The sequence below is a fragment of the Pongo abelii genome, chromosome 1 (assembly GCF_028885655.2).
Source record: "Pongo abelii isolate AG06213 chromosome 1, NHGRI_mPonAbe1-v2.0_pri, whole genome shotgun sequence".
Classification (NCBI taxonomy): domain Eukaryota; kingdom Metazoa; phylum Chordata; class Mammalia; order Primates; family Hominidae; genus Pongo; species Pongo abelii.
The window spans coordinates 16,794,491-16,808,178 of NC_071985.2; the positions used below are offsets into that span (position 1 = coordinate 16,794,491).

General features: G+C 41.3%; 1 protein-coding gene across 12 annotated transcripts in view; it reads left to right on the top strand.

Annotated features, from left to right (window-relative positions):
• SIPA1L2 (signal induced proliferation associated 1 like 2) overlaps positions 1-13,688 on the top strand; it is a 237,895-nt gene that overhangs the window by 115,445 nt on the left and 108,762 nt on the right. For 11 of the 12 annotated variants that reach the window (XM_054561462.2, XM_054561454.2, XM_054561433.2 and 8 more), the window contains one exon: positions 3,799-5,548. In XM_054561462.2, the coding sequence (XP_054417437.1) occupies positions 4,066-5,548 (1,483 nt within the window). In that variant the 5' untranslated portion in view covers positions 3,799-4,065. Of the gene's footprint in view, positions 1-3,030; positions 3,179-3,798; positions 5,549-13,688 lie in introns of those variants that run through there. The other variant, XM_054561460.2, reaches the window with a different exon arrangement.

Sequence of the window (13,688 nt, forward strand, 5' to 3'; positions counted from 1 at the left end):
CACCTACAGAAAATGGAGCTCTGCAAACAGTCAGCTGCTTAGCCACACTCAAAAGAGGACAGAGACTGGTGGCAGGATTGGCCGTTTTATTACCTACCATGTTTGGGAATGGGCCTTGGGTCTACTAGAGGAAGCTGCCGAGATGCTTAGAAGATGAAGTATGGCATTCTTTTCTTTGTATACAATTAGAAGACATGTCTGTAATCACCTCATTTGGTTGGTACGAAAGTGGGGGTGGGAAGCTCTCTTTTCAGAGCAGAATAGTTGCTGAATTTTGTGTTCACCTGTTGTAAGGATTTGGGTAAATCCCATGGAGCAAATAGTGTCCTGCAAAGTGTTAACAACCATTCATAGGTATTTGACTTTATAATGAGTGGTTTTCTACAAAGTTATATCAAATAAAACTTTTGTGGTTACAATATATTGTACAATATATTCCTATAACCACCAGAATTTTTCATTTAAATATTTTCTAATATAAGGGCTTACTGCCTAGTATATTTGTATAGTAATTTGTTAATTTAATAATATTTATTAAACATCTACCACATACTAGAAACAGCTCCACGCACCGTAGATAAAATGGGGAAGAAAACAAACATAGTCTGGATTCACAGAGCTTTCTCCTGGGGAGAGACACACAGAGAGAAGCAGGAAGTCCTTAGAAGGCATGGAAATGGGTGTTTGGGAAGTAGAGGACACCATGGGAATATGTTGTGGAGTCACCCAGTTGGGGGGAGAGAGATGATCATGAATGGTTGTCAGTTCAGCTCAAGTAGTGGATGCTCCATTTAGAGGGAACAGCTGGGACACAAGCCTGGAGAGTGGGCTGTTTGAAGACTTGAAAGACGCTTGGTATGTCTGGGGCAGGGCGTAGAAAACAAGGGAGGAGGGAGAGAGATTAAACAACCACAGAGTTTCCACAAGCTACAGTAGAGCAAAATCTCAGGGGAGGAGTTGCAAGGAGATGGGATCCAGGCTGCATCCCAGGACCAATAATTGTGGCCAGGGGATGAGGTATTCTTAACTGGCCACGTGTTAGGTGTGGAGTTAGCCTCACACAAATTAAATGATTCTCCAAAGCAATTCAAGCCACCATTACCAGAAGAAAGGGGAGTGGATTCTAGATAGGAAATATCAGTAGCTGTCCACTAAAGCGGATGTTCTTAGCACAAACAAATTTTCAAAATTCACAACAGAAGGAATATTCTGAGATACCTTTAGGAAAGAATTTCACATGCTCTGAGTTTGCTATAGTTTTCGTCCTTTGTAGTGAACCTAATGATAAGATTCAGCATAAATTCATCTATTTTTAATTTCGTATATTATTTATATTTTAAAACCTTTATTTGGGATGGGATCTCACTTTGTTGCCCATACTGGGGTGCAGTGGTGTGATCATAGCTCACTGCCACCTCTAATTCCTGGGCTCAAGGGATCTTCCTGCTTCAACCTCCCTAAGTAGCTGATACTACAGGTGTGTACCGCCACGCCTGGCTAATTAAAAAAAAAAAATAGGTTTTTGTAGAGACGGGCTCTTGCTATGTTGCCTGTGCTCATCTCAAATTCCTGGGCTCAAGCGATCCTCCTGCCTCAGCTTCTCAAAGTGCTGGCATTATAGGTGTGAGCCATCACACCCAGCTAATCTTTATTTTTTGACTATATATTGGTGTCTTCCATTTTTTCACAAGATATGTGTAATAAATATTTTGTAACTTTAATTTCATCTGTTAAACATTGAGAAAGCTACAAATGTTAGAGGAATGTGAAAGCTCAGAAGATAGATTTTCCAGTAAGAATCTGAGTCCAGTAAATTACAATAGCTGGTCAGGTTTTCCAGGACTAATTATCATCTTATTCTTGCTAATGCTAGTTTTAATATTTGATAGTTTCTCTGGTTTATTTTGCACATCTGTTAGTTGGTGGCCTAAACTCCCAGCTTCCCTGTGGAGCATGGTGAATAGGTTACAAGTGCGAGGAGATGCCGGTTTGCTCTTCTCTCTGGGTGGTGGATTGAGCCCAAGGTGGTCAGTCTATTAACTGTGCCTCTAGTCTGAGCATGTTCCTTCTTGACTCCCTTGTGCTGTACAGATACTGGTATTTCAATATATGCCATGACACGGAAAAGAAAGGAAGGTAGGGTTTGTCCTAATTATTTGGATGGCATTTATTTTATAAATAAAAGGATAAAGGAGTTTCAAGGCAACGATTAAAGTGGTTCTTTGCATTTCATGGATGTGTTTGTTAATGTCATTTCTAGTTGGGGACTGGTTATTTACAAGAGTACAACTTTCTAGTGCATTATGCCACAAGTGACCTGTAAAATAAAGGCCCCTGGAAATAGAAAACACTGCAATTTACCCGTATGTTTGTAGACACTTGATCTAATAACTCTTCTCTTTAATTACTAACATTTTTCTTTGAATTTATTCTTTCTTTATTTAGACACAAACATTTTCAGGTGTTACATATTTTCCAAACTCATGACAGGCTGTCTTACTCATTGGCAGAAGAATGAAAGAACCACTTTACCTCCTCTGAACAAAAGCTATAATATAGCCAGTTTTTTTCGCCCTTCACCAAAGCATAAGGAATATTAATAACTGTAATTCGGTTTGAAAATGTAAAAATCCCAACTAGCTAAACAGCATAAAAACTCTTTCTAGTGGACTCTTAATGGCTTTGAGATGAGCATGTGGGGATGTCTTAGAATAGCAGATATTTTTCTTACGGTGGCAGTTGCTTTTCCTCTACCATAAAAAAAAAAAAAAAATTTAGTCTAGGGATGATAACGTATTGTCTACTCTCAGAGCTGTTCCATAATGGAAGAAATAAAATGATATTTTAGGATATGGCAAACAAAGTGAAAATGAGTAGCCAGATACTGACATGCACAGAACAGAACAGACACACTATCCCATGGTTTTCAGAAAGATAAGATAAATGACTGCATCTTACCTAATTCTCTTAGAATTATTATGTTTAAAAGGATCAAGGATGACTGAATTTAATTTCCTATACAGTTTAGGCTATTATCAAATCCATTCCTGGAGACTGAAAAACTGACAACTGAGGTACAAGAAAACAACTTCTTACCCAGTATCTCACTACTGCAATGTATTTGATGTATCAGATACCAGATCCTTGAAGACCTCTTCCCCCTTAAAGGAGGATCTGTGTGAGTTCTAATTTGAGTACAAGTGATCACTATGAAAGCTCTCTTGTTAATGTCTTGTGTTGACCCTTTTGCTGTGGGACATTTTGAGTTCAACTGTTTTGAAAGAAACTAAACTAATAGTACTGAAACCCATTATATACATGACTTGTGCTACTCTTATAGCCAATTCATTCATTGAAATACTTCATGAATCCCTAGTTAAAGCCAGGCTACCTTAATAGTTAATGCTGGTACACAGCTGAAAGGCATGGTTCTTGGCTTAGAGGAACTTGAAGTCAGTAAGTTGGTAAACAGCAATTAGAGATAAGGAAAATTACTCTGTTGGATATAGACGGAGTGCTGTGGGATCACAACATTCTTTGCCTAGATGCAATTAGGGTGGGAGACATCCTAGGAAAGTTTCTCAGATGAGTTAATACCTGATTGTATGGTGTGAATTTTATCTAGCTATGTAGAGAAGGAAGAGGGTGTTCCAGGGAGGAGTGTTACGAACAGTGCTGTGGATCATGAAACTTCGTGGGCAGAAGCAGAGGGGAAAGACAGATACGAAATTTATCGTAGAATGTGTTCAACTTGAAGCATATTAATTGCTAATGGCTACTTCCTATCTTTTAATTCAGGTGAAGGAAATACTCATGACCAACCAGATGTCTTAAGGAATGCTTTTGAAAAGAGCAGAGGCGTACAACATTATTACAACAGAGAAGCAAGTTGGCTTTGAAGAAACTGTATTCTGAGGATGTTGTTTGCTTTGGGCTAAAAAAAAGAAAAAATACGACTACAGACAAAGCCTTTATATCTGCAAGTATTATGGCGTGGTCAATAGCAATGTAATTAGATTTACATCAGCCTTCCTGGTGAGACTTGGAGGCTCTTCCTTGGTAGACATGAGTGACCCAAGGCAGTCACAAGAAGAGAAGCACAAGCTAGGCAGAACCTCTTCAAAGTTCAAGGATCCCCCTAGAATCATGCAGTCAGATGATTATTTTGCTCGGAAATTTAAAGCCATTAATGGCAACATGGGACCCACTACTTCTTTAAATGCCTTGAATTCCAATGAGACTGGTGGTGGTGGTCCGGCTAATGGTACCCCAGCTGTGCCCAAGATGGGTGTGAGAGCAAGGGTGTCTGAATGGCCTCCTAAAAAGGACTGTTCCAAGGAGCTAAGCTGCAAGGCACTGTGGGAAAGCCGGTCTCAGACCAGTTATGAAAGCATCACCTCCGTCCTGCAGAATGGGCAGAGTGACCAGAGTGAAGGTCAGCAAGATGAGCAGCTCGATCTGGACTTCGTGGAGGCCAAGTACACAATCGGAGACATCTTTGTCCATTCCCCCCAAAGAGAACTTCACCCCATAAGACAGAGGAGCAATAGCGATGTCACTATCAGTGACATTGATGCCGAAGATGTCTTAGACCAAAATGCAGTCAACCCCAACACCGGGGCTGCCCTGCACAGGGAATATGGAAGTACTTCATCCATCGACAGGCAAGGCTTATCTGGTGAAAACTTTTTTGCTATGCTCAGAGGGTACCGAGTAGAAAATTATGACCACAAAGCAATGGTCCCTTTTGGGTTCCCTGAATTTTTCCGCTGTGACCCTGCAATCTCTCCGAGCCTTCATGCAGCAGCACAGATTTCTAGGGGAGAATTTGTCCGCATCTCAGGATTAGACTACGTGGACAGTGCCCTCCTGATGGGGAGAGACAGGGACAAGCCTTTCAAACGGAGGTTGAAATCAGAGTCGGTGGAAACATCTCTCTTCCGAAAGCTTCGAACTGTTAAAAGTGAGCACGAAACTTTCAAGTTCACATCTGAGCTGGAGGAGAGCCGACTGGAGAGGGGCATTCGCCCTTGGAATTGTCAGCGATGTTTTGCACATTATGATGTCCAGAGCATTTTGTTTAATATCAACGAAGCCATGGCTACGAGGGCTAATGTGGGGAAAAGGAAAAACATAACCACTGGGGCTTCTGCAGCATCCCAGACTCAGATGCCCACAGGCCAGACAGGCAACTGTGAGTCCCCTTTAGGGAGCAAGGAGGACCTCAACTCCAAAGAAAACCTGGATGCCGATGAGGGTGATGGGAAAAGTAACGACCTCGTCCTTAGTTGTCCTTACTTTAGAAATGAGACTGGAGGGGAAGGCGACAGGCGGATTGCGCTCTCTCGGGCCAACTCATCCTCTTTCAGTTCTGGGGAAAGCTGCTCTTTTGAATCGTCTCTCAGCTCTCACTGCACAAATGCAGGTGTCTCGGTCTTGGAAGTGCCCAGAGAAAACCAGCCCATTCACAGGGAGAAAGTGAAGCGCTACATCATAGAACACATTGACCTTGGGGCCTATTATTACCGCAAATTCTTCTATGGGAAAGGTAAGGAAGAGCCCTGGGCGTTTGCATGTGTCTCGGGAGTAGTTTTTTAAGAACCAGTCACAATATTTTGCTTTGTGTTGGAGCACCTTCCTCAGAGTGTCCAAGGCTTTAGTCCACTGGGCCTGACCTTGTTCTCCATCGTGGTCCCTCCGTAGCTTCCAGGCTAATTTTTTCTTTAGAAAACTGCAATTCTATGCCTTTGTTGATGGGTAGTCCTCAATGTGTAAATGCCCTTTTGGTTTCTCTTTCTGTCATTCTTTGTCTGCCAATTTGTGATCATCACAAATTCAGACTTGATTTAGATTTCATCCCTTGTAAGAAGTCTTCCCTGATTAATTCTGTCCTCCTCCTATTCCTCTGAATAATCTCTTATGCTGCTTACAGTGGAAAATTCTGTTTCCCTCACCTCTAATCTTTCTGTACTTTGCTTCTCCAGCATTGCTGTATGTGTTGGACATGTTAAATCTTTGTTGAAAGAATGCCTGAATTACCACAACAGACAAATTTTGTTTTCATGTAGTTCTATAGATGGGCTTAAATGTTAAGACACAAGTGATAAATTATTTAATGTTATTTCAAATAAATGGTTTTTGCTTTACGTATATCTTCAGGCTTGAAGGATGTGTTCTTCAGAAGTCATGTAGTTGAATCCTCAACCTTTAAATAAGTGTCCCTAATTATCCCAGGGCTAGGAGAATCTTCTCTGATTTAGAGACCTACAGAGAAACAGGTTCCACATGTGTCAGTAACACATGCCGAGGAAAACACTCCGGCACCTCTCACCACCTTCTTATTGGGTGCAGCTGGTGTCCTTCACCCCTTCATTATAGTGCAGCTTACTTTTCAGAGCTATATTTTTCTGTCTTCAGTTTCACCTGTCAGCCCTCTTCCTGCTCCCAGGGATCCAGGGATAACCTCACAGAGTGCCTGAGGAGGCTGAGGGTGGGCCCCGCTACTCTCCTCCTCCTGTTTCTCAGTGCATAAACTATTCTGCTTCTAGCGCAGATAACTGGGAGTTCACTGTACTTTTATTTTTTTGTTTTTTTTTTTTAACTTTAAGTTCTGGGATACATGTTCTGAACGTGCAGGTTTTTTACATAGTTATACATGTGCCATGGTGGTTTGCTGCACCTGTCAACCCATCTTCTAGGTTTTAAGCCCTGAGTGTATTAGGTGTTTGTCCCAAAGCTCTCCCTCCCGCTTATGAGTGAGAACATGCAGTGTTTGGTTTTCTGTTCCTGTGTTAGTTTGCTGAGGATGATGGTTTCCAGCTTCATCCATGTCCCTGCAAAGGACATGAGCTCATTCTTTTTTATGGCTACATAGTATCCATGGTGTATATGTATGGTAGTTTCTTTATCCAGTCTATCATTGATGGGCATTGGGCTTGGTTCCAAGTCTTTGGTATTGTGAATAGTGCTGCAATAAACATATGTGTGCATGTGCCTTTATAGTAGAATGATTTATAATCCTTTGGGTATATACCCAGTAATGGGATTGCTAGATCAAATGGTATTTCTGGTTCTAGATCCTTGAGGAATTGCCACACTGTCTTCCACAATAGCTGAACTAATTTACACTCCCACCAACAGTGTAAAAACGTTCCTGTTTCTCCACATCCTCTCCAGCATCTGTTGTTTTCTGACTTTAATGATCGCCATTCTAATTGGCGTGAGATGGTATCTCATTGAGGTTTTGATTTGCATTTCTTTAATGACCAGTGTTGATGAGCTTTTTTTCATATGTTTGTTGGCCGCATAAATGTCTTATTTTGAGAAGTGTCTGTTCGTATCCTTCGCCCACTTTTTGATGGGGTTGTTTTGTTCTTGTAAATTTGTTTCAGTTCCTTGTAGATTCTGGATATTACCCCTTTGTCAGATGGATAGATTGCAGAAATTTTCTCCCATTCTGTAGGTTGCCTGTTCCCTCTGATGATGGTTTCTTTTGCTGTGTAGAAGCTCTTTAGTTTAGTTAGATCCCATTTGTCAATTTTGGCTTTTGTTGCCATTGCTTTTGCTGTTTTAGTCATGAAGTCTTTGCCCATGCCTATGTCCTGAATGGTATTGCCTAGGTTTTCCTCTAGGATTTTTATGGTTTTAGATTTTAATTTCATCAATACTGGTTTCTGTCTTGAGAATATTTGTGTAATTTTTGACTGTAGTTTGTTTTATTGGAGTGGGTTGGAGAGGGTGGGTAACACAGACCTTATGAGGTCACTCTGTCCACTTCAGTCCCTTATAATGTTAAACCACTGTGAAGCCTTTTTATTACTTTTTCTCATGGAGTATAGGCTTAAAAGAATTCGTCTGCCAGATAAATTGTGATTATTAATAATTCCCCCTCCTGTTTTTGCATCAATCCAGACTTAGCATGTCTTTCATAGTCACATTATGACAACATGTAAATCAGAGAAACGATATGATGCAATAAAGCTAAATAAACAGATATTTACACTGCATCTGGGCACTTAGTGTGAATTGTCTCTCTGTCCTCATACTGATGACATAATAGGACTGAAATAATTTTGTCAACAGATCCTGGTCCCCTGTTGTGTCTCCTTTCCTCTCCTCCACCCTGAATTTCGGTCTTAGCTTCAGGTGTGCCTCAGTGTTAACACCATGAGTTACTTCCTTCCAGCCAGTGGAATCAAAGAATCTTGGATCTGCTTTTTTGTCTCTGCTGTGAAAATAACTCATAACCCTCATGCCTGTGTTCATGCAGAGGTATCACATTATATCACACTGCTCAAGGATGCTCTCTAGGTGGAAGTTAGTTATTTTTGGAAAGGGATATGGAGAGATAGGCTTCCTAATTAACGTTATTTTTATTGATGAAGCCATGGCTGCCAATTCTTAATAAAATAAAGTCTGTTAGATTTATTATGCCCTGAAATCCCCAGGTAATTAGTCATTCTAGCTAGCTGAGTTTTGTAAATAGTTTGTGATTCAGACTTTGAAATACTAGAACATAAAATTATATATATGTTCATATTTATGCCAAGACTTAGTGCCAGCATCTCATTCATATGCTATTGCACATCCTAAGTGTAAGTGGAATGAAAAACTGTTGTTTTCTGCACCCAGGTCACCACCATTTGATTCATTAATGTCCCCAGGGTCTGTTCCCTGAGATGATTTCAGGTTGCTAGATTCTGTTAGTTTTCTTGACTGCTACTTGTAGTTTTTCTCTTGAATTCTAAACTGTCACTTCTTGGTAGTTTTAAAGACTCCTCTGCAAGTGATTTATTTCCTCCACCTTTTCTGATGAGCTACTTAGTGTTTTCAAGAGCATTGCAAATGACATCATCAAACTCCTTAGGTTTGAATGTGAAATAAATAAGCTCCAAAGAAGAATCTGAGTGTAGACACCCTGTCAGTGAATTGTGGGTGGATGTATGCTTATCATTTGGCATTTTGGTGCTGTTGGGCACACTCTCGGGTTCTGAGCTTTGGTGTGGATTCATAAACGAGTCAGAAAGCGGAATTCTAGACTACAGTCACGCATCAGTTAACAACGGGGATATAGTCTGAGAAATGTGTTATTTCTTCATTATGTGAACATCATACAGTGTACTTACACAAACCTAGATGATATATATTTTTATTCATATATATATATTTTTTCATATGGAAAACCAAATGTCCCAGCACCATTACTGAATATCAGACATTTCCACTTATTCATCTGCACTGCCAATATCAAGTGCCATGCATCAGATTTCTATATATGCTCCATCATGATTTCATGGGCCCACCATCATGTATGTGGTCCATTGTTGACCGAAATATCCCTATGCGGTACATGACTATGCTTTGCAAAGCCCACAAAATGAGGGAGTGGGGAGGCAATCCCCGAGGTCACTTTGTCTTCAGTGTTCTGTGATTCTGTGCTGTGGAAGGTGCTGTTGTGCCAGCAGATGGGCTCAGGGGCTGGGGAAGGAGCGACCACCAGGAGCGAGAAGAAGGCCGAGCCCCAGCTGCTCTGTTCTCTCTCCAGCGCAGCTTTGAACTGTGTCCTGCCTCCTTCTATATTTAGCTCTTCCCCTGTGGTCCAGTGTGACTTCAAAGTGAAATTGGCTACAATGGCATCTGCCCCTGCTCTTGCTGGTCTCTTGCTGAGCCATTAAGGACTCCAGGCAGAGGCAGCAGCCCAGATTCTTAAGTGAAAAGTACAGTGAGGTGGAGGCCTCCTGTGGTGTGGGAGTAGATTCCCATTCCCGCTTCAGCCACTGGACACAGCTGTGCAAGACCCTTCTGTCTGCAAACATCACGAGTTGGGTGAGCTTCATTGTATTTAAAAACAGAGGGCCTGGGCAGACTGGCACAGATAACGATGTTTTTGAGATAGCTTTTTTCTTTCCCTTTTTTGCTTTTCCCTTCTCTCAAGGATTTTCTCTTTGGAAACTGGCTTTCAGGGATCTATCTTTCGATACTTTCCAGAGTGCTTTTATTTTGTTCTGTGCTTCAGGGTTCTGTGTAAAACTTCATTTTCAAGAGAATTAACTGGCTCCCAATCACTGGCAAATGTTTAAAGTGCGAAACTTTAATAATGCGATTTCTTCTTTATTGGGTGGTTAATATGAAATGTCTCTTGATGCTGAGGTGTATTTCTATGACACATCATCACTGAAAGGCTGTTGAATAACTTTGTAAAAGGATTTCTGCAGGGGAGTGGCAGGACACAGGAAACTGTGTGACAACATAGCTTGCCCAGGCAAATCCATCTGTAGCTTTCAGTGAAATAGCTTTTTTTTTTTTTTGAAGACTGAGTCTTGCTCTGTTGCCCAGGCTGGCGTGCAGTGGCGCAATCTCGGCTCACTGCAACCTCTGCCTCCCGGGTTCAAGCAATTCTCCTGCCTCAGCCTCCCGAGTGGCTGGGATTACAGACATGTGCCACCACGCCCGGTTAATCTGTGTATTTTTAGTAGAGATGGGGTTTCGCCATGTTGGCCAGGCTGGTCTCAAACTCCTGTCTTTAGGCGATCCACCCACCTCGGCCTCCCAGAGTGCTGGGATTACAGGCGTGAGCCACTGCACCTGGCCGGAACAGCTTTTTTAAAAGCAGCGAGGATAGTAGCAAGTAGAATGAATGCTCAGTAAGTCCCTTCCTTTCACTGGCGATGACCATGAAGACACATTGGTGCCATTTGTCACACTACTGTTTCTCTGATGGGACTCATCGTGAATGTGCCATTTGCTGCTGCTTTGAGCTTTCCATTTGTGAAACAGGCCGTGACAAAGGGTCCCTTAGATAGGGATTCTAGTTGTGCTTGACCACGGTCAGTCATGTGAGCGTCAGTGAGTCTGGTTTCCATTGTAGCAGAGCAGCAGGCTTTGCCTCCTTCTGGACCTGCTTGGCACCAACAGTGGGGCTAGCGCTGGAACTGTGTGGCAGAGCCCAGACACTGTGTGTTGACACGTGAGGGTTCCCGCTTTGTGACGAAATCCTTAACTTCTTAAGAAGTTGTGCACCTAGTGGGCTACTCAGGAGTTCTAAAACGGTTCTGTGCCCTACTTTATGCCACCCAGACCAGAATAGTTCTAGGAGGCAAAGTGAGTAACATTTGGTTTAAAGAGAGGTTAAAACCAGATGGGAGGATGAAGCTGGGCCTCCGTGGTGACTCAGGAGTAAAGTGAAAAGTGGCTAAATCATTGTCTGAGCCTTTGGGAACATTGTTTTGCTAGAGCCATTCCGCTGGCACAGGAATGCATGTTCCTCTGAATGTAGTGGGGGAAAATGTGGAATAAGATTGACAAATCTGTATCTTTTTTTTCATTTAGAATTTTTAAATGGTATATAAATGTCATGTGATGGTTACAGGAAAATAAGAAAATGTAGAGAAGCAAGAAATAAAGTCTCCCCAGATTCATCAGCTATAGTCACCATTAACATTTCGTCATTATCCTTGAAGGCTTTTCTGATGCAAATAAATTTATGTAAATGGAGCTTACTCCTGCTATTACTGTGGAACTTGTTTTTGATGATCATCCTTCCATGTCATTATGTATAGAACTGCATCTGCATTTTAAGAGCCTTTATCAATTATCGTTATCTGCACTGAATGCATGAGGAGATGCCAGGTATTTGCCAGCCATGATCTGGGCAGATAAGTTAATGACTGTGTTTGCTTTACTTGAGAGAAAAACTTATCAGCTTGATAGAAGCAGAGTAATAGGGGAAGATGCATTATTTCCTGCCCTCTTGTAGATGCAATACATCTACAAAACAACTTACCAAATACATTAGTGAATGTCCATTTTTGTAAAGAAATCTTTACTTGAAAAAGTAATTTATCATTATAAGAGTTTAAGTCAGTGTCCCACCACCTTCCCACTTGGATGTGGGCTGCATTTAGTGACTCACCTTGCCAAAGGTATCGTATGGAAAGACAGAGACAAATAACTTTACAATGGAGTAGCCTGGCAAATACTACCTCCCTAGGTCACCAGGGTCACCATCAACAGTGGTAAGTCCTGTCGGTAGCTTGTACCCCGGGTATGAATGACTCTTCTTCAGGCTTCCTCTCCAAACCTATAATCCCAGTACAATTAGGGGAAAACATTAGAAAAATTCCAAATGAAGGACATTCTGCAAAATCCCTGACTGGTACCCACAGCTGTCCAGGCCATCAAAAGCAGGGAAAGTCTGAGGAAAAAAAAAAAAATCACAGACCGTAAGAGCCTTAGGGGACATGACAGCTAAATAGAGTGTGGTACCCTGGGTGGAATCTTGTACAGAAAAAGGACATTCCATTAAAAACTAAGGAAATCTGAATCAAGTATGGACATTAGTTAATAATATAACAGTATTGATTCATTCATCATAACAAATGTACCAAAATAATGTAAGATGTTAACAACTGGGAAACTGGGAGATGGGTATAAGGGAACTCTGCTATTTACAGCTTTTCTAGAAATCTAAAAGAATTTTAAAATAAAAAGTTAAAAAATTTTACAAATGTAAGTCGTAAGTGCTCATATATTTAAAATTATGATCTATTTCTTTAAGACAAGAAGAAAGAATTTATAAGTAGTTCCTATAAATAACAAACTTAAAGGTTTGTGTTGCTTTATTGAACGACCATAGAATTCTTGTAAGCAGCCAGCTTTACTGTTTCTGGTAACTGCTCTCTTACCTAGCTCTTTGTAAACCCACCCTTTCCTCCAGTGCTAATTTTTATCATTAGTATTTTAACTGAAGAATAATCTGTTGTATGTAAATCCTCCTAAATGAACAAATAGATTCTTCTAGAATTTGTATAATAACCCTCTTACCTCTCTTGATACCAGTTTAACCGTTTTTTGGCTGGGGAATTATCTTTCTGCCATTAGGTAAAAGCGTCCATCCATTTTAATTATAGTTGGAGGTCAACTCTTGGTAAATAGAGGCCTGTGAATGGCGGGCAAATGACATCACTTAAGGCAGAGTGCACACCGAGGTTCACATCCCAACTCAATTTGGGGCAAATCCTTGAACTACTTTGTGCCCTAGTCAATCATCTGTAAAATGGGATGATGATAATACAAATCCCCCCTGTAAAGGGCTTAGAGCAGTGCTTATCAATAGCATGCCCCCCTGCTTCCCAGGGTTACTTAAATAAATGTGTAAGACTTTTCCCTCTAAAAAGAAACTATTGTTCACACAACTGCTACAGGCTTTAAAGGGCAATACTTTCTTTTAGTGGTTCAAAGATGAAGAGAGAAACAAGTAGAACCATATGGCAGAGAGGGCTGGGGAAAGGTGTCTGGTGAAGTCCATCACCCCATTCCAAACACACTCACTTAAGTGTCACTAATGTGACAGTTGTAGGCGGGCCTACACCTTTACATATCAAATGAACTTCACTGCTGAGTGATGCATGGCTGCATTTGCTTTGAATTTCATGCCTGGTGGCTGTTTTTTCCTTCTGATTTTATACAGTCATTGACGAAAATTAATAGGGAGTTGGACACTATTAAATTCATACGGGTGAACAGAGTGCCATCTAACAATAGTACTATTCTAAGGTACACATTCCTCCCTCTGAAGACGTAATCGACTGAGTTCTTCACCTCTCTTCCTGGCCAGTATTGCCTCCCCAAACAGAGGTCCCATCAAGTCCCATGGGGGCCCTTAACGGGGAAGAATTGCCCAGATACAC